The sequence below is a fragment of the Strigops habroptila genome, chromosome 8 (assembly GCF_004027225.2).
Source record: "Strigops habroptila isolate Jane chromosome 8, bStrHab1.2.pri, whole genome shotgun sequence".
Classification (NCBI taxonomy): Eukaryota; Metazoa; Chordata; class Aves; order Psittaciformes; family Psittacidae; genus Strigops; species Strigops habroptila.
The window spans coordinates 3,129,587-3,150,290 of NC_044284.2; the positions used below are offsets into that span (position 1 = coordinate 3,129,587).

Consider the following 20,704-nt stretch of genomic DNA (forward strand, 5'->3'; position numbering starts at 1 on the left):
ATTTCAAGTAGACTGTGAACTCTGTAATAGAGCAGTATCTATGTAATAGATAGGCAGGATTTGTGTTTTGCCTGTGGAAAGAATACCTGTAGGTCTGTTAACTGAAGTACTATAATCAGTCATCGTAAATTAAAAACTGTTGAAGTTTTAGTAAATTAAACTCTCCTGTAATTATAACAAGTAACAGTTACTTCAATTTAATATTGGCTTTCTTAGTAATTAGCACTCTTGAAAGTCTAAAGAGATAGCTATTGCAGTAGAAATTATTGCACTTAATTTAGGTGAATGGATTTTTCAGATTTAAAACCATATAAATGAGGTGTAGTTCAGGTCACCTGCATACTTACTACAAGAGTATGCTTATAGTCAAGATTAATCTGCATTTTTTACTGCTTTAGGTAAAATCAAGATGAACCCATCAAGACCTTCAGTTATTAAACATGATATTCCTATCAGAAGAGGAGGTTTCCACAGAACAGCTGCAGGAGGCTCCTTCATAATATCTGCAGTACTACTGGGACCTAAAGCTGATGTGATTCCATTCACCATGTAAAACTATTGATCTTTAAGCCATAATAAAAGATGATAACATCATTTTACCATGGACTGCCTCAGGAAATTATTTACACAGAATTCTATAAATAATGAATTAAAGGATGAAAATATAACCAGCGTCAATCAGTAGCACACTCATTCCATTTTTATTATTTTAATGCAATTAGGAATTTACCTAACAATACAGCTATATCATGAGATATTTGTGACCTGATTACTGTGTGATAGCCCAGTTCCAAATATAGTGCTATGTGGGATTAACCAAGCACCTCCTATAGAAATTAGGAACTACCTAGCTGAGAGATCTCAAGAAGTGTCTGGTAGGGAATCATCATCTAATAGACATTTCTCAGCGGATTGTGAGTCAGGGTTTGGGGTGATGCTATGAAATACTTTAACAAGGAATTGGAGTAAAATACAAAGTCACTATTGGACAAGTTTCTTCGAGTATGAAGCGAAAGATGATGAGACACGGCAGAGCCACACAGAGTAATCTGGTTATTCATCTAAAGGCAAACAATGCCCTTTAAAATGTGAGATTTTACATCCCAAGTATAGAATTTATCAGCATTTTACTGTCTCACTGATCTAATCTTGGGGTTTTTTTTCTATTGTTTCAATTCCACATTACATAATTATTGCATTGTTCAGATTTTTTCCCAGGAAATTCCAAGTGTGCTTTTGCAATTATTTCTCTTTTATGAAATAAATAGCAGAACACAGATTACCTGAAGAGGCATAAGAAAATTGAATTGGATTTTTTTAGTTCACAATAAAATATAAACTATTTCCTCCTAAAATTAACACATAACTAAATGCAGCCAACATATCTGCTACAACTGTACTTGCATAGAAGACATCAGTGTCTTCTTGCAAACTGTTGCACCTCTTTTCAACACAAAGGCGGTGTTTGGAGTGAAGAGAAGGTGTGAATCCCTCAGGGAGTGAAAGCTTTGACTTTATGGAAAGTGTAGTGTTACCACAGTGGGAGCCCCAGGACACTGACATTAATCAAAGTGGGGACCTGCTTGGGAGTGAAGCTTAAGGGAAAGCACCGCAGGGGTGGATAGTAAAACTTGTGCTGGTTAACACATCATGCAGATGAGGTGTGCTGTTTGGCTCATTAGCAAACTCACTGATGTAATGCAGGTCCTGCTGTCTGAATGCTGAGATCCACAGCTGGCTGTCACGCTGTGCCCATGCAATGGGGGAAAGCGGATGACACCGGGTTACTGTGACAACAAGATAAGACACGCTTGGGACTCCGCGTAGTCAGATGGGAAGAACCAAACTATCCCAGTTGCTGTAACAAGAAGATAAGATGTGCTTGGGACTCTATATACTCGGATGGGGGAGGTGAACTATTCTGGGTTATCATAACAAAGTCTTCTTGTGTTACAGGCAGTCATATAAATAAGACTGATAAGCCATCGCTTTTCTATCCAAGAATCTCCCAGGCAGGGACAAGTAATGGGGGTGATTCAGAGTCTGTTATTTGTGCTATCTCTTCAGCTCTTGCACCTGATAAAAGGTTCTGTGGTATGGCTAAATGAGAATGGCTATGAGGATTTGGTTGTTGCAATTAATCCCGTGGTGCCAGAAGATGCCAACATAATCCTGAACACAATGGTAAGAACATTTGCATTTATATGCTTTGCTCCCTGGCAGTTGTGACTTGACTTTTCTGCTTGGAAAGTAGCATGAATCAGGTCCAGCTCTCGCTCTTGTCAATAGTTTTTTTTCTTGTTGTTTTGAATTAACCATGGATCAATCCCGTAGTTACTAAAATAGTAATTTCTAATTTGTCTTGCCGTATGTTATCGCTACTAAGAGCACTAATTCCCTCAGACAACGCTGTAATATCTCTGTTGGGAGGCAGAGTGAGATTCCTTTAAGTAGCTTTCCAAATTATGTTTACCTGAAAGAATGTCTTACTAATGCTTGTTTAATAGCCATTGATTACACTACTGTTCTTTCATTAGGTAGTATGTCTCATAATGTTCCTTTAAAAATTGTAAATGAGAAAAAACCCCAAACTAACCAAGAAAAAGAGGTTAGGTTTAGTGGCATTTCTGGGCTTAAGTTTTATTCCAATTCACATAGCTGCCTCAATAGATAAATTCCCCTGGAATGCTGCCCAGGTCTCAAGGCAAAGAACTTGTTTTCCAGAAAGTGAAACCATTTTAGAGCAAACCTGCTGAACAGGACATTTCTGACAAATGCCCAAGTTCTGCAGTATTTCTAATGCCTACGAGACCTGGTGTAGGATTCTCTCGTCAGTCCCATGTCATCTCTAAGACCAAGTATGATGGATACCATAAAATTTTTAACATTTCCAGATTTCTTTTACCTTGTGAGAGGAGGTTTACATGGAGTAAAAGTGGATCTGATTGCTTTTTACCACCAGTTACTGGCTGTCCCCATTTTTAAGAGTAAGTAGAGTTTAGATCGCTCAATTTTGATTAAGGAACAAACCACTGAGTGTGTTTTAGGGTAGAAGTGTATGAGTGATGGTTAATGTTACTGTGAGATACCTACCACATACTAAATTCACATTAGAGCTGACCTTATGAGACTTGCTTTTACACCATTCTTCAGTTCCCTTGAGCTACTCAAACTGCTCTGTTCCATTTGCAGAGCAGGCAAGGGCTTGCATGGGGACAGCTGAAGTGGCACGTCCCGTTACTGCTTAACTTCTCATGGGTTAGTACTCACTATCACTCTCAGTCCTGGCAAACTGAATCTCTTCAAGAAATCTCGTTTAGGTGACTTTTATATACATGTAACATGGATATTCGATTCCAAAGCCTCTTGTCTGAGCTTGTTTCTTAGATGATGAAAAGTCTATGGGACAGATTTCAGTGCCCTCCTTCCTGATTGTTTTTTTCCCACTGAACACTTGGTTGTTAGTGGAGAGAAAAATAGAGAAAGAGAAAGCTTTTTCTGGTGCCTCTACTCCAAGAGAAGCGGTGAAAGAGCAAGAGGAAAGGAAAGTCATGACAGCATATAGTAGCCATCATACAAATAAGAAGAAATGAGAAACAGTGAATTTGAGGAAAAAAATGACATTGGTGAGATAAATGAAAAGCAGGTGCAATGCTGAATCTTGCCCACATGTGCTGTCAGGCCAGTATGAATTTAATGCTAACATCCTTGTATTTAGTAGTTTTCATCTCACATGAAGGCTAGAGTGGGAGTTTTATCACCATCTCTGATTAAAAGCAGGATTATAGAACTGCTGAGAGATTCCAAGAATTACAGCTTAGTCCTGGGCTTTTTTGGTTATTCTTTTCTTAGCAAAGACTGTAATACTTTCTTAGTCTTGTGCTATGTACTTCTACTTTACTGCACTGCTGTTTCTTGACAAGGCTCAATTATTCATTGCACGTACAGTCAAATGTTTAATACTAATGTTGATATTGATATTTTGCTTTCTTTCATTCCCTAGAACATGATTAAAAATGCTTCTAATCACTTGTTTGCAATGACAAAACATCGATTTTTCTTCAAGTCTGTAAAAATTATAATTCCTAAAACATGGAAGAGAAACACCAACTATTCACGAGTAAAAACAGAATCATACGATCAGGTATGATTTAGAGAACCTTTTATGATTAGAACAAGGAAAAGCTAGACTGACAAGGCTACATTACAAATCACAGCAAAATCTAGGACTAACATTGGAAGTTCTTACTCAAAATTGTTGAGAGTGTTTGTAGGGTAAAAAGAATTGCAGGACTGAATTTATTCAACAAGAATAACCCAACTCTTCTCTACAGTCATGTCATGTATAACTTTGGTCTTACTTTTTCAGGCAGATGTCATCATAGCAGACTATTACCTGAAACATGTAGATGATCCTTATACCTTACAGTATGAAGGATGCAAGGTGAAAGGACGGTACATCCATTTCACACCAAACTTCCTGTTAAATGAAAACTTGACTAATGTTTATGGAGAAAAAGGTAATACTACTGTTTAATTTAATTGCCTGTTTTACTGTTCATACAAAAAAGCCAAGATCTTCCTCAGTGAATAATGAATATGGATACTTCAATTTGCTTGTTAAAATGAAAAAACCTCTGAGGGATGTGTTTTTCAGAAGTAGTAAATACCTATGAAGTGTCTGAAGTTAAATATTCAAACACTGGATCCATAGAATCATAGAATCATAGAATCAACTAGGTTGGAAAAGACCTTTAAAATCATCAAGTCCCACCATTATCCAGAAGTTGTTCCTCCCTTTGAAAACTTTAAATGGTTATCCCTTAATTAGCAAATATTTCACAATCTTCCTCTATTACCTCAGATAAGAATTACTTTAAATTGTTCAAAAGTCTAAGTAAAACATTGAGCAGCTTTTAAACAGTTTTATTTAGAATATGCATGTGCTATTCTATTTCAATAGGTCGAGTTTTTGTCCACGAATGGGCTCACTATTGGTGGGGGGTGTTTGATGAATATAGTAACGACGTGCCTTTTTATGTGTCTGGAAATGCAACTGTTCAAGCAACAAGGTAGTATTTTTTTCATATTTCTGCTTTTACATTACTCAGGTTTAAACATTTCAATAACCTTTTCATTACATTTGTCATCTGTGTTGAGTCTGTACTATACTGAGTGTCCACAACCTGCTTGTGTGATTGAAAGATGCTTAGCCAGCAACATCTATTGCCTGCTCTGCAGCCCAGAAAACCACAGCTGCCTTTGGTGTTGTTTTGTAACATGTTCAGCAGATGAGGGTTGGACAATCTTTTGCTCTGTGTGCAACTGCAGACTTCAGCCACTATTTGTTTCATATTTATTTGACCTGATTTTATTAAAGAGCAGTTATCATCAGCACTGAAACTGCCTACTGAAACCACTGTGATTTTAAACAGTTTCTACAAAGAAGGACAATAACTGAATGCATGTAGAGAACTAGTTCAGGCTTGCCTTTTTTCCTAGCTCAGGCATACCAATACAGTCTTTTGTATTGCAATTACTAGCAGGATGTCTTTCCTGCATAGCCTATGATTATCACAAGGAAGATCACGAAAGACCACAAGTGTTTTATGATTTTAACTATTTCTAGATTAGTTTAAGGACCTTGTCAGGCACAGAGACAGCTTACCTATGGACTTGTGCAGTGCCTAGTACAGTGCTGTGTCTACAGCCATTTGGCTTTGGGCAGTCAAAATTCAAATAAATAACCAGTTACAGACTATATGTTTGGGTTCTTAACCAGCCCTGCTTATCTTCCCTTAGCTGTCCAGCTGGTGTGACTGGTATTCCTGTTTTCCAAGACTGCAGCGGAGACATATGTAAGCCAAGAAGCTGTAGATATGATGGTCAGCTATATGAAAAAGGATGTGTATTTATTCCAGATATACGACAAAATATCTCATGTTCTGTTATGTATATGCAATACGCACGTTCTGTAAGTATTACTATACCTTTGTGGACTTAGAGTTTAGTAACATTCAGGGTCTAGCCAGTAATTTCTGCTGGGGACAATGATCAGTCAGGTGCTTCTTTAATTAATTCCAAAGACTGTGGAGGATGCTATCAGTTCTATTGAAATCTGCTCAAAATGGAAGACAAAGGAGCTACTAGAAAGTATTTGACAGCTGTTTCCTGTCAATAAGGGAGAGATGTACAGCAGCGTCAGCATCCTTCTTGCTCTGTGTTTGGAAAATCAGCTCAACAGGCATAAAAGTGAAGCATTCTTGCCAACTGCCATGTCCATAAGATAACTGTAGTTTTTGATCACTCCTTATGAAAACTGACACCTGAACTGTGTTACCTGGTTAGCTCTATTACACTCCAATGCAGAGCAATCTGGTCTGTCTATCTATCCTTAACAGGGAAGCAGCAGCCCACTTGTCTTGAAAATAGCCAGGACAAGCAGGCAGGCCTCCTCATGCCAGCTCCACTGTGTGGGACAGGGGTTAGCTGCATGGACAGTCTCCTTGCAGGCTAGGTTTCTGTGTTATGGGATCGCAATTCCTCCAGCTATCAACCTTATTTCTTTGGGCAAGCTCTTTCCAAGAACTTTATGGGAGTACTGGGCCTGGTTAGGATACAATAACTTTCTTCATAATGGATCAAATGATGCTGTGGTTTAGATTTTTGACCAAAAGAGTACCAATAACACACTAATGTGCTAGCTTTAGCTGAACAGCATCAAGGCCCTCTCTTTCTCACTCTGCCCCTACTAGTGAACAGACTGGGGGGTGCGCAGTAGGCTGTAAGGGGACACAACCAGGCAGATGACCCAAATTAACCTCAGAGATATTCTATACCATATAGAGTCATGCTCAGCAATAAATGGAAAAGAGGGGGGTTTAGGAGGCTTAGCCATCCTATGCTCATATGAACTGGCTGGGCATTGGTCTACCCATGGGACGTGGTAAGAGATTGCCTTTGCATCACTTATTTTGTTTCTTTTCTTTCACTTATCCTTCACTTATTAAACAACTTTTTTCTTGCTTTCTTTTGTTTTATCTTGACACTAAAGTTTTCTTGGTTTTATTCCTCCTTTCCTCTTCCCCCATCCTACTGGGGAAGGGGAGGAAGTGCAGTACTTAACCTGCCCTCCATGGTTAACTCACAATGAAAGGCCATGGTCTTCCCTTAGCAGTATGCCATGGCCATCCTGAGACATCTAAAAGATTAGTTCCTGCTTCTCTCAAAGTCTTGACTTTCTATCTTTTGTATATTTCCTTATTCGACTCAAGAAAGCTTACATGAACCAGTCCAAGACCACTGGCTTAACCCAAGAAGTTGGTTAAATATTCAGGTTGCTAACCTGAACTGACCTCCATGCTGTTCAGCCACAATATCTACGTTAGCAGGCTTAAATCTAGTAGGACCTCCACGAGGCAGTTACTCCAAGGATCTCAGTAGTCACAGATGCTTTCTTTCTGCATCTCACAACACGCTGGTGCTTATGTAGAATCTGAGGTAAGTTCTTTGGGAGCTTTCTTCGCTTGCCTCTTCTAAGATCGTGGCTGGCCAGGCAGCATGGCACAGAGTACATTCAGTGGAGGAGAACACCTCCCTTTGTCCTGTCCCCCACCACAAACTTCTTATTTTCTGAGATATTTTCTTATGCTTATACTGTTGGGTTCAGAATTATTATCAGCTTCAATCTGACTTTCCAGGTGGTTGAATTTTGTGATCAAAACACTCACAATAGTGAGGCTCCAAATATGCAGAATAAGATCTGCAACCACAAAAGCATGTGGGAGATAATTATGGAATCTGATGACTTTCGCAACTCGACTGTTCTAAATACTTCTGCACCCCCCTCTGAGACTACCTTCAGGCTACTGCAAGCCCAAGACAGAGCAATTTCTTTAGTACTGGACATATCTGGGAGCATGAGAATGGTAAGAACATGCATTTTATAAGCAATTTTTAGCAAAAATTCCTACAAGCTATCACTTGAAAGTATTGAGAGTTGTAGGGCAGACTTGGTCTTTCTTTTCTTGTCAAATATCAGTTTTATATCCTTTCTTTCCTTTGTTCAGACCTAGAATGAAAATGTCCTTGTATTTCTTCCAAGCAGCAATATATCAGATGGAGTTTCACATTGTATTTTTGCTATGAATGATTCTAAATTTTAAAGTAAATATGTAGGTCATAATACATCAATAAATTAGGTGTTCTTTCCTCATTACAATATTGCTCTTTGGAATCAAGAATGTAACTAAAGGTAAAGTTATGTCATTTTAACAGAGCTGGGGTTATTTTTCCCTTTTTTTCCATAAAGCTTTGCATAGGTTTATTCTTTCACAACTTCCTGTGGCATGAGATACTGAGCTTGTTTATGGATGCAAGGTTTAGTAAATATTCCTGAATATATGCTTATTTCCATAAATATCCTCATACTTTTATAAAGCTGTATATATTGGATCATTTGTAGAAAGATGACAATATTATCTGGGTAGGTAAGGCAGCTGTCTCAGGATTTATTAATAGACTTCAAACCTCTATGATAAATGTTTGAAAACACAACTTTTCTTTTCAGTAATCCCTTCAAATATTCGCATTTAAAATAGCCATAATTTTACTTTAATATTATTTCTATTTTCAAAATACTTAGTCTCCAGACTAATCTACCGCTCATGCATCCTAGGTTTTGTCCTTTTGCATTGCCATCATGCTATCAAAACCAATAAAAAGTGACAAAAATCTTGATGAGGAATGAAGTCGTAACATCAGAAGATGGACTTTGCCAGGTTACATCTTTCTTGGAAGCTGCAGTTTGCTGCGCTTTCACAATACCAGGACATGGTTTACATCTCCTCTCTTCTAGAACTGAGCATACACGAGTTACCTTATGGCAGACAGCTTTTAATTACAACCTGACATCAATAAATCCTACTTTGTGTTCATAGTCAGAGCTTTTCAGAAGAGAGTGCATTCTAAGGATGGGTTTTTTTCACATGCAGCACAACCGCATGGAAAACCTCCGTACTGCTGCAGAGCAGTACCTGCTCCGGGTTGTTGAAACCGGCTCCTGGGTTGCAATTGTCACATTTGACTCTGATGCAGATGAAAGAGCTCCTCTGCAACAAATAACCAATGATGAGGCACGCCAAAAACTTGTGCAATTTTTGCCTACAATTCCTAGTGGCCTGACCAATATCTGTGCAGGGATACATAAAGGACTTCAGGTAAAGTACAATGTGGAAATATCCTTGGGATGTAGGGAAATGAGGAAGAAGTGAGAAACATACTTGAACATGGATGTCTGATGCAATGGTAGAGTTAAGAGAGAAAATATGGTAGAGTTAAGAAAAATAAGATGATTCTTGAATCTATCAGGAGAAAATTTGGTATAGAAACTGTTTGGCATTACCATTATATGGCATTGGACAGAGTATTATCAGAAGACAGTCCAGATGTGCTTTAAAGTCCATGCTTTAAAAGGATATTGAAAAAGAAGATGAAATTCCAAAATGAACTTCAAGAATGATCTAGATTTTTGAATAATTCCCACAGTTCAGTAGTCATGAATCAAACCCCTAAAACTGTGAAACCACATACATCTCATGAGCTTGAGAGCCTGGGAAACAGGGAAGTTCAGGTTAGCTATAAGGCAGAAGTTCTTCCCTGTGAGGGTGCTGAGGCACTGGAACGGGTTGCCCAAAGAAGTTGTGAATGTTCCACCCCTGGCAGTGTTTAAGGCCAGGTTGGACAGAGCCTTGGGCGACATGGTCTAGGATGAGGTGTCCCTGCCCATGGCAGGGGGTTGGAACTACTTGATCTTAAGGTCCTTTCCAACCCAAATCATTCTGTGATTCTATGATTATTATTTATCTGTCTGTTTTAATTCCTTGGGCTGGCAGTCTGAAGTCCCAGATGTCACCTTATTCAGATGCAAAACTGAAAATAAGGAGCAGCATGTAGGAAAAAGAAAGAAAGGGAATGAGATAAATTCTCCTGTACAGAGAAGGATGAGACTTCTGAGGTGGCTGAGATTCCAGGGCAGAGAGGAGGCTCAGGACAGAAGGACATCAGAAGGATGACTGGCAACCAGACAGGGATGGAACAGCCAGGACAAAGGCCTCCTTGACTGCCTCCTACCCCTTCCTGCCCCTCCTTCAGTTAGCTCAGAGTCCATCCTTAGGCAGAAGTCTGTCCTCCTCTACTCCTGAAATTTTGACTGGAGTAGTTCCAGACAGCAGACACAAGTTTTTAATATAATGCCCTTAAATATCCAGTCCCTGAATCAGCAAAGCATCTACAGGCAGAATGCTTCTGACATCTTTGATTTGGGATAGTTTCTTCTGCCAGGAAAGCATATATTAAATATTCACTATTTATAATTGAACACTTACTAATCGGAGCATTTAGAGCTTGCAATATCAATTGTAATAATTAATATTGTCATAGTTCTAGTGTTAAGTAAAAACTCATACACTTATTAAAGAATAAATCTGTCTTGTATTTGAAGTTAACAGCTGCAAATGCATACATTGACTGTGTCCTGGCTTAAACTAGTATCCCAAAATTATTCTGCTGCTTATATCATGAATTCTTTTCTTGATGCAGGTAATTGCAAATAAAATGAATACTACATGTGGTTCAGAAATTGTGTTATTGACAGATGGAGAGGACCCAGGTATAGCAGCTTGCTATAATCTGGTGAAACAAAGTGGGACTAAAATTCACACCATTGCACTGGGCCCACAGGCAGACAAAAAACTAGAAGAACTTGCGGAACGAACAGGTAAATAGGCTAAAATGCACTCTCACTCTCTGGCATGTTCAAGTATGAAAATGTAAAAGCATGGCAGTGCCATGGGTCTGGAATTCTAGATTTCGATGTAGAAATTTAGAACAGGCTTATTTTTAAAGAAATTTTGTTATCATGAGCACTTTTTTTTTAATGCAAGCAAGCAGAACTCTTCAGATCCATAGTTATCCTTTAAGAGCTGTCTTGGTTTAAAACATGACAATACCCTATTACAAAAGAGATTTTCTTATGATATTGTTCTATAGCATGAAATGTCTAGAGTTTTATTTCTGGCATTACATGCAGTGACTAGAACTTTCTAGATGCTTTTACTTACAAGCATTTTTTAGTACCTAAAGAACAATGATTTTCTCCAGCTGTTGCAGCTGAAGTGCACTGGCTAGGAAATTGTAAGCACAGTGACCGCCCTTGTCATTAGCAAGCATAGCTGAAGGTACATAATTAGTTTGAAAACAACCATTTAAAAACTATCCATAGGGGTGTTGCTTCATGCTACTGCATCTGCAAGTGCTAGGGAAGAATGAGAACTTCTTCAGTAGAACTAGAAAGCAGGCTGACTCCAGACAAATACAGTGAATAAAGATTCTTATTTGAGGGTGCACATGCTGTGCATTTTCAGAGTACAATCCACTTGTTTTAGCAATTTAAGTAACTTGGAATGCCCTTATACTCTTCGACATCATTAGATCAACATGACAAGGACAATGGTGGAGTCCAGAGTGGAGTCTGTCCTGGCTTGTATTTTAGGATAGAATTTGTTGTTTAAGCTTCCCTTATGGAGAATTTATTAAGAATGATTTGTGAGGCAGAAAGAACCCAGATGGTCCTTCAGCTGGTCTTCAACCAGTAGGTCTTCCTGCTTAGAAACAAAAGTCAGTTTTGCAAAGTTACTAAATAGATCTCTCCAGTAAGACCTCCTCCAGCTCACATGACTCCACGTGTTCTCTCATGAGACAGAGCCATAGACTTGATGTAACCTGCACACCTTATGTCAGCCTGTGCAAGAGGGACAGGGGCGAGAGGCATTAGGTGGTAGGGAGAGGGGCTGTGGGCAGCTCCCCGGGGCTCAGCACTGCTCAGCAGCCACTCCCCCACTCTGGGATGACCTGTGAGTTGGGAGCACAGCGATGGCTCAGTTTATGTCTGGCATGTATGATCCTAGTTTGAGAGACTTGCAATCTGAAGTGCAGATGGTGAGGCACGAGCCTCAGTAGAACAGGATGAAGCCATATTCACAATGACTTCATTAATAGCACTGCACTAGTATGAGAACTTCCAGCGGACTAGAGCTGCTTGAACTCAGACTGCACCCAAAGAGATCTAAACTTCATAAATAATGGAAATAAAGATGATCTGGATTTTAAGAGTAAAAAAACATGGTATGCCACTGTGTTCTTCCTACAGAGGTATTCCAGAGCAGAATTTCACTGAAAGGATGATATGTGACTCCAAAAGCACTAGAAATCTAAAAATGCTGTACTCGATGACATCCTGCATCTTTACCAATGAGAGATAAAACTAATTGATTGCACGAACCAGAATTTACCATGATGCATTAACACATTAATAAAAAGATACATTTTGATTTTGTAACAAATTGGCTGCCTCAGTAGAACATTCAGTACCAGAAGTCAAATAAAACATAGCAATTTTAGAGTCAAAATTAGTATTTCTAATTCTTTTGCTCTAATCTTTCAGGAGGTTTAAAGCTTTGTGCTAAAGATGGAGTTGTCCCCAGCAAATTAATTGATGCATTCAATGCAATTACATCAGGAAATGGAGATATTTCTCAACAATCTATTCAGGTTTGAATTTCAACACTTCTGTTTCCTCCTATGCTTTTAGATGATCAGTAATTGAATGAATTTAGACATTAATGTGTTCAGTGGCTCAATTTGGAAAAAAAACCAAGTACATTTCCTAGTGATCTCCTATATTTCACTTCAATGAAATAAATATATCATTTTCATAACTTATATAATCCTTGATTTCAAAAAAATCAAAGTCCAAGAGACTGAGAGAAAAGCAAGCAGAAATCCCGCAGGATGTTCAGTTCACTCCTATCTGAAACGTTATCTTTTAGAGCATTTTAACAGTCCAACTTAAGCAACAAAGATACGATTAAAAATACAACTTCTCTCCTAAGCCATATGTATAATTTTAATATATAAACTTTTAGACTTTTAATCTAGGACAACTGTTAATTAGAATTTAGCAATGCATTCCTCATTTTGTCAATATTTTAACGCAGATCTGGTCTTATGTTTTATCCAAAATATACTACTCACAAAGACAGCTAGATTATAAGCAGCAGTTAGTGTAGCTTGGAAAATTGGGTCTGGGATATTTTGAGTTGTTATACTGCCTTCAGTTGACTCTTTTGTCCCACCTATACAAGGAAAAAGAACTAAGTTTATGACAGGGTATTTTTTAATTGCAGACTTGATTGTTCATAAAACAGGAGTGAGGAAATTGCACAATTTTATTTCAATTTGAATAAAGGAAATATTCTTTACCTCTGTCTTCTATATATTCTCCTCTGTTCTATTTTTATTCCCTCTCTACTCATAAGCCTTACAGTCATATGTGGAGATATTTTCTTTCTCTTTCAGGATTTTGAGGCAGACAAACTGCAGTGGAAATACAGCTTACTGGCACAATGCTTTAGATAGGCAGATAAATAGATACAGAAATGAAAGACTTACTATAACTTATTCTGTTTACCATAATTTTACACTTGAAATCAATATTATTATGCAAGCAGCCATTTCATAAAGCGAACCTGGGATTTTATTAGTTTTCTTCATTCAACAGCTGGCAAAATAGCTCTTCATTTTCCTGTAGGTAGAGACAGCAGAACTCGAAAGTCTCCCATCTTCTCTATTTAACTCTGAGCTAGAAATACTTAAGCAGGGATCGTTTTTCATAGTAGTTTCCAAAAGGCATAAATGCTTTTCAGTTCTCTCCTCCAAGACTAATCCATTTTAAGCCAGCAGTGAATGGATACCATATTGTGTAATGGACAAGGAATCACTCTGAAAATACGTTAAATGCTTCTTTACTAAACAGCAATAAGACAAGTTTTATTTCTCTAACCACAGCTTGAAAGCAAAGAGCTAGTTGTTCAGCATTCTGCATGGATGAATATTACTGTGCCTGTTGACAAAACTGTGGGAAATGACACTTCCTTCAGCATTGCATGGAACCTGTCTCAGCCAGTTTTTTTCCTGAGGGACCCCAAAGGAAAAGAATATGGAAGCTCAGACTTTACAATTGACAATTCAAACCCCTACACAGCTAGACTCCGTATAAATGGCACTGCAGAGGTAAAGGCTGAACATTTTCTGAGCTAACATTCCCTATAGACTACATACAGATTTTCTTCAATTATTTTTTTATTATGGCCCTGTTAGAACATGAAGCTTTTTCATTAGTTTTTATACTTTTGTATTTTATTTACAGGTGGGTGATTGGCAGTTTTATATTAAAAACGTTCATACAGTAACTCAAGCTGTATTAATAACAGCTACCTCTCGACCAGCGTGTTTTGATGTTTCTCCTGTGATTGCTGCAGCTCACATGAACAGGGCAAATACAGCATTTAATCCAGTGGTTGTTTATGCAGAGGTTAGCCAAGGGTTTTGGCCTGTTCTTGGTGCAACTGTGATAGCCACCATAGAGAAGAATGATGCTGCAGCAGTAACCCTTGAACTTCTTGATAATGGCGCAGGTAAGATTCTATATACATAGCAAGAACATTTGCAGTTATGCATTTTGGAATCTAAGTCTGCAAGTTTCCCTCAGATTTATCACTAAGCACTGAGGCACAGCTATGCACTGTATCAAGAAAAGAATGAAAAGGGATTCAGAGAATCCTACCGTTTAGGATGGAAGTAAGCTACAAAGCTTGTTCTCGTTGAGGAAAACAAAGACCTTTAACAAACATCTTTACCTGCAAAATTGTCCCACTTTCTTTCCTGTGTTATTACTGAGGGTGAAAGCAGAAGAACTGTGCATGGTACAGGTATATTGCTCATATATACTTTCTGAAAGTGTACTTCATGTAATCATCTGCCCTCAAGAGGCAAGCTAAAAGGAAAATAAACTGTTTTGTTGGTCCATCTCATATTCTATGAAGCTGGACTTCAGTCTTAAAATTAGTTCACTAAATGTTAGCTTCAGAATCACAGAATGGTTAGAGTTGGAAAGGACCTTAAGATCATCTCCTTCCAACGCCCCTGCCATGGGCAGGGACACCTCACACTAGACCAGGTTGCGTCCAATCTGGCCTTGAACACTGCCAGGGATGGAGCATTTATCACTTCTTTGGGCACCCTGTGCCAGCGCCTCAGCACCCTCACAGTAAAAAACCTTATACCTAACCTGAACTGCCTCTGTTTCAGTTTGAACCCATCACCCCTTGTCCTATCGCTACAGTCCCTGATGCAGAGTCCCTCTCCAGCATCCTTGTAGCCCCCTTCAGACACTGGAAGCTGCTCTGAGGTCTCCACGCAGCTTCTCTTCTCCAGGCTGAACAGCCCCAATGTTCTCAGCCTGTCCCATACGGGAGGTGCTCCAGCCCCTGCTCATCCTCGTGGCCTCCTCTGGACTTGCTCCAACAGCTCCATGTCCTTCTTACATTGAACTGCACACAGTGTTGCAGGTGGGGTCTCACGAGAGCAGAGCAGAGGGGCAGGATCCCCTCCCTCAACCTGCTGCTCACGCTCCTGTTGATGCAGCCCAGCACACAGGTGGTTTCTGGGCTCAAGCACACACTGAAGCGGCTCATGTTCAGTTTCTCATCAACCAACACTCCCAAGTCCTTCTCCTAAGGCTGCTCTGAATCACCCCTCCACCCAACCTGTAGCTGTGCCTGATATTGCCCCAACCCAGCTGCAGGACCTTGCACTTTTATCTCTTATGTTAAATAATTGCATAATTATTATTTTCAAGAATACTCTTTCTTAGAGCAATAGTAAGACATTCCTGGCATTCAGCATCCTTCAATCTCTTTTCAACTCTCCTCTTCCTTTTCTCTCACCACTGCTGTAGACCTGTAGCTTTGTAAGTTCAGCAGTAGCCAGCAGTGCCTCCTAATTCTGTCCTTGCTTTCATATTGCTGTACTTAAAAATACAAAAAGATTTCAGTGTGCTATTCTGTGTTTCTTAAACATCTTCTTTTTTCTGAAACCTGTGAAGTTTTTACATTGCTGCCAGGCTTTAAAATTGTGAGCCTGGATGCCACCAGCAGATCACCTACTGCAGCCAGTCAGCTACCACTGCAAAAGTTCACTTAAAGAGAAGGAATCCTGTCTTGATAAATTCCTGGCCAAATATGAAATTATGACACTTTTCCAATTTAAAGGTGCTTTATGTAGATGTAGTACATCTATACATCCACTACTAGTTGGCTAATAAGTATTAACTTGGTGGTTCCATACAGTAACAAGAGGTTTACCTAAAAGTGTTATTGCAAAATGGTTCTTTTTAACAAAATACATATGAAACACAGGTTGTCAAAGTGGGGCCACTCCTGGTTTTAAAGATGTACAGATTACAAAACACTGCCAGGTTTTCTGCATAGTAATGTTCAGGGTTTATGTTTATGTATGAATAACAAAAATAACCCTGTTTACCAGCAGGTATTTTGAGTTATTAATTCTCAATAATTCTATACCAAGGTGCTGACATGATGAAGAATGATGGAATCTACTCGAGATACTTTACTTCTTTACAAGGCACTGGAAGATACAGTCTAAAAGTGAAGGCCCATGGGAGAAATGCAACCACCAGACTTAGCCTCAAGCAAAATCGAGCCTCGTATAATCCAGGCTACAGAGAAAATGGTACGGAGAGTGTATGAAACAGTTCTTTGCCTGATTTGTATGTAGGGGTGTGTAAAGGTTTAGCAAATGAGATCAATTAGATTCACAAAAATGGCATTCCATCTTACTGCAAAAAAAAGAAGCCCAAACAAAATAAACCATCTCCAACTACTGTTTCCTATGTAGAGGAATAGCATAAAATCTTGACTTTAACTATTTATCTTCTTCTTACTTTCTTTTACAGCCATGAGAAGGATAAATATTGCTCAGAATCTGTATTTCAGCATCTCTCAGCAGGAATTTCAAATCTGTCCTTCTTGAGACTTTTAAAATGGGGATTTGGGCTAAATAAGTTCAGCATGCAATATTAGTATACAAACTATTGCTGCTAGAAATCTCAGCTTTTGAGATGTCTTCATTTTTTAGTACTTTTTCATCTTAATGCTGAAAAAAGTTGTCACAATTTAATATTCTTACACTTTTACATTGTGAAATTTAGAAAAATCAGCATAAAAACTGTCTAAAACCTCAGCAAGTATAGTCTACATAACCAAAACTCTCTTAAGGCCTGTGATATGAGTAAAGAGATGGATGAAACTATCTTATTGCAGCCTTGGCTCACCAACATCTGCAACCTGCTTTACTGGTTGCATAATTTTTAATTTTTATACATTTCAGACTTTGTCTGGTTTTGGGGTTTCCTAAATTTTATGCTGAGAATCCTGAGATCACCTTATTTTCTGTCTTTACTTCACTAACTTTCCACTAGATTTGAATAAGCTAAAGAAAACTTATAGGATGAGAAGAGAGAATAAAAATGCAAAGAAAATGCAATTCGGAGTTCTGTCACAATGAAAGTTGAAATATGTTTTAAACAGGTAAAATTTACATGACTGCACCAAGACCTGAATCTGCTGATAAAGAAATCCAAGTCAAGCTGGGAAGTTTCAGCAGAATCTCCACAGGTTCTCTTGTAGTGAATACAGGAGATCCTGCTCCTATTTATCCGCCCTGTAGAGTTACAGACCTTCATGCTCGTATAGAAAACAAAACAATAGTGTTGTCTTGGACAGCTCCAGGAGGTGACTTTGACAATGGAAAAGGTGAGCCAGACACTACATTTCATAGAATCATAGAATAGTTTGGGTTGGAAAGGACCTTAAGATCATCTAGTTCCAACCCCCTGCCATGGGCAGGGACACCACACAGTAAACCATGTCAGATCAAATGAGACAGAAAAAACCTGTGTTGCATAAAGGATACATCACTTCATGTGTATACTATTCTTAGCCCTTTTTCAAAGGCTCAGAAAACAGCAAGTCTCTCAAAATAGGGGCTGAATCATGGGGCTATAAATTATTCATGTGCCATCCTTCCTTTTTGGTGGGTTTCTTCTGATGTTGCAGTGACAAGCTAGAGTCAGGTAGGATTCACAATGCAACACTACACTGGTTACTACTTCTAGAAATTGTGACAGGGTGTATAATTGTAACAGCAGTCAGACATCCATAAGATTGAAAAGAAAAATCTCTCTCCACATACTTTATTTGTGAATGAGGGATATTCAGGGAAAAAAAAATAAAATAGAGGAAAGAATAGTTATCCAATCAGTGCTTATTACTTTGTACATTAGACAACATCATCCTGAAAACCAAGCTTTGGGCAAAGAGAGGTTTTCTTAGATGTCATGGTTGGTTTTTTCTTTGGTTTTGTTGGTTTCTTTTTCTACTTTATAGAATTATGATACACTTATAGGAGAGTCTTGGAAGGCAGATAAATAATACTTTAGGCAAGAAATACTACCCTAGGAGAAAAAAACCTGACCTCTGCTCTGCCTAGCTCACCAACCTAATGTTTTTTCAGGCTTTCAAGCACATTAAAAAAAAGTTTTGCTCAGCTTTCTATTGTTTTCCTTTGTCAAGAAGTCCTAAAAGGCTTTATGAGAAGCTCAAGCAGTCTAATTATGCTCACTTTCTGAACTGATTTCCTATCTGCTAAAAAGCTCCAGTGATTCACCCAGGTCATATAAGATGGCAAAAACAAAGGCAGGAACAGAACTTTTTGGAAGTTTATAAGTCCTCCAGACCTCTTCAGTTTAGAAAAACACGTCTGGATTTCTAGCCCAAGGCATACTCCATTATCTGGAAGGACATACCCTCAGAACCACCACTCAGGGGTGAGGGCTACATCTTTCCTACCTGAAAACGTAACCAAACAGAAAGTTACCCTGTTGCACGGTACCTGTTTTAGTTCTCCTTGTTTTTCATGCTAAAAAACCCCCAAACAACCAACAAGTGAACCAAGGAATATTATAAACAAATCAAATAAAATTATAGTACAACCACTAGAGACTTGAGCAATAAGTCTTAGTCCATGTCTGTGCATAATTCAAAAAAGAGACTCAGCCAACGGGGACAATACCAAGCTTTAGTCTCTTTACAAAGATGTAAAAGGACCACAGATATGCAGTAATGTTCTACCCAAAATACTCCTTTTAAGGTTGTTGTACAGGAAAAATGAAAACTAATTCCAGATGAGATGTACAAGCATTTCCTTGCATTAGCTAGAGGTTAGCTGAGGAGCTCGTCTACACGGTGTGTGAACACTTGCAGGGACAGTGACTCCAGCACTGCCCTGTGCAGCCTGTTCCAATGTCTGAGCACCCTCTGAGGAAGGAATTGTTCCTCATCTCCATCTAAACCTGCCCTGGTGCAGCTTGAGGCCGTTTCCTCTTGTCCTATCGCTTGTTACTTGAGTGAAGAGACCAACCCCACCTCACTACATACCTTGTGCTAAGAGAAAATACAGGTCAGATGCAAGGCCTGCCCCTGCTATCTACACATATATTTTAATTGCCGTTTCATCTTCTGTTTGTATTTGGACAGCACAGTTTCTCATTCGGCTACATTTTGCACAGATGTGCACACAGCTAGGAGTGCTGGTGAAATAGTATCTTTAAGGCACATTCAATTTCAATTTTTAACCAAGGAGTTCCCAGACCCAGCCATGATAGACCTTTGACAGTAAGGCACAGAAACAAACTTGCCAACCCTCCATGCTGAGCAATAGTCAGCAGTAAAACAGGAATCATTAGCACATTTTTTTTACAAAATGGCTCTAGAACTACTATACTATCACTGCAAGCAAGGATATTAAAACATTTATATGTGCTTGCTCTTAACATGCCTTTTTTCCCCCTTAGCTGATCACTACATAATAAAAAGCAGTGAAAATCTTCTGGACCTACGGAATGACTTTGATCGTGCTACTTCTGTGAATTGCTCTGATCTCATACCTAAGGAAGCTGGTAGAGAAGAATCATTTGAAATTAAACCAGAAAGTTTCATAGCAGAAAATGGCACCATAATCTACTTTGCTATACGTGCTGTTGATGACACCAACTTGATTTCAGAGGTGTCTAATATAGCTCAAACCACATGGTTCCTTCCTTCAAAAGCATTTGTGCCTTTAGACCATCAAGGCAACAATAACGGTGCCAGCATTGCAGTAATGGTGGCAATAGCAGTTGTGTGTACTATTGTAAATGCAACTCTGTATATTTTTAGCAGAAAGAAGGGAAGACTGGATATTGAAAAAATGCAAAAGCGTGTGTAAAATAAAATGAAAAAATAGAAGGAATTTACTGTAATTTTTGCTACACAAGTTTCAAAGTAGGGAAAGAGGTATTTGTACGTAAAAAAAATAAGAGCACTGATTTCCAACAGATGTATTTGTCTTTTCTGATAGGCTTATAGATGTAAATGTTCAAAAGTATCTTATATTCAAGTCCATGTACACTGATTAAATGTTAAACATGAAAGCACTTACTCAAAAATATATTTAAATATATGTACTGTCATTTGTTTCTAGGTGATAAAAATACTTAACTCTTCTGTTGCAATATTGTTCCAATGTAATGTAGGTTTTTCTCTTAAATAAAGAAGGCATAGGAATATGAGACTTTCCTTATTCTTGTTCTCCACATAACAATCAAGTAAGGCAAGGTGGTAAAGAGATCAGAAACACCTTCAGTTAGTGCAGTGACTTCCTATATATACTTCATGTGTTTTCAGTT

At 38.6% G+C, this 20,704-nt stretch overlaps 2 protein-coding genes across 6 annotated transcripts in view; one reads left to right on the forward strand and one right to left on the reverse strand.

Moving 5' to 3' along the window:
* The window catches only part of ODF2L (outer dense fiber of sperm tails 2 like), a 50,499-nt gene that overhangs the window by 23,354 nt on the left and 6,441 nt on the right, over positions 1–20,704 (reverse strand). The gene's annotated exons all lie outside the window — the stretch shown is intronic.
* CLCA4 (chloride channel accessory 4) lies at positions 2,020–20,576 on the forward strand. Its single transcript, XM_030496341.1, has 14 exons — positions 2,020–2,184; positions 4,004–4,144; positions 4,370–4,520; positions 4,964–5,072; positions 5,803–5,974; positions 7,701–7,928; positions 8,994–9,218; positions 10,600–10,777; positions 12,503–12,609; positions 13,906–14,130; positions 14,267–14,534; positions 16,486–16,650; positions 17,508–17,732; positions 19,832–20,576. Exons 1-14 carry the CDS (start codon positions 2,026–2,028, stop codon positions 20,242–20,244), a joined length of 2,766 nt encoding a protein of 921 aa, XP_030352201.1. The 5' UTR covers positions 2,020–2,025; the 3' UTR covers positions 20,245–20,576.

Excerpts from the sequence above, each read along its gene's own strand:
- CLCA4 (XM_030496341.1), top strand. The coding sequence starts at position 2,026 with ATGGGGGTGATTCAGAGTCTGTTATTTGTGCTATCTCTTCAGCTCTTG. Across the intron at positions 12,610-13,905 it reads TTTCTCAACAATCTATTCAG|CTTGAAAGCAAAGAGCTAGT; the intron begins GTTTGAATTTCA and ends CTCTAACCACAG. Across the intron at positions 16,651-17,507 it reads TCCAGGCTACAGAGAAAATG|GTAAAATTTACATGACTGCA; the intron begins GTACGGAGAGTG and ends TGTTTTAAACAG.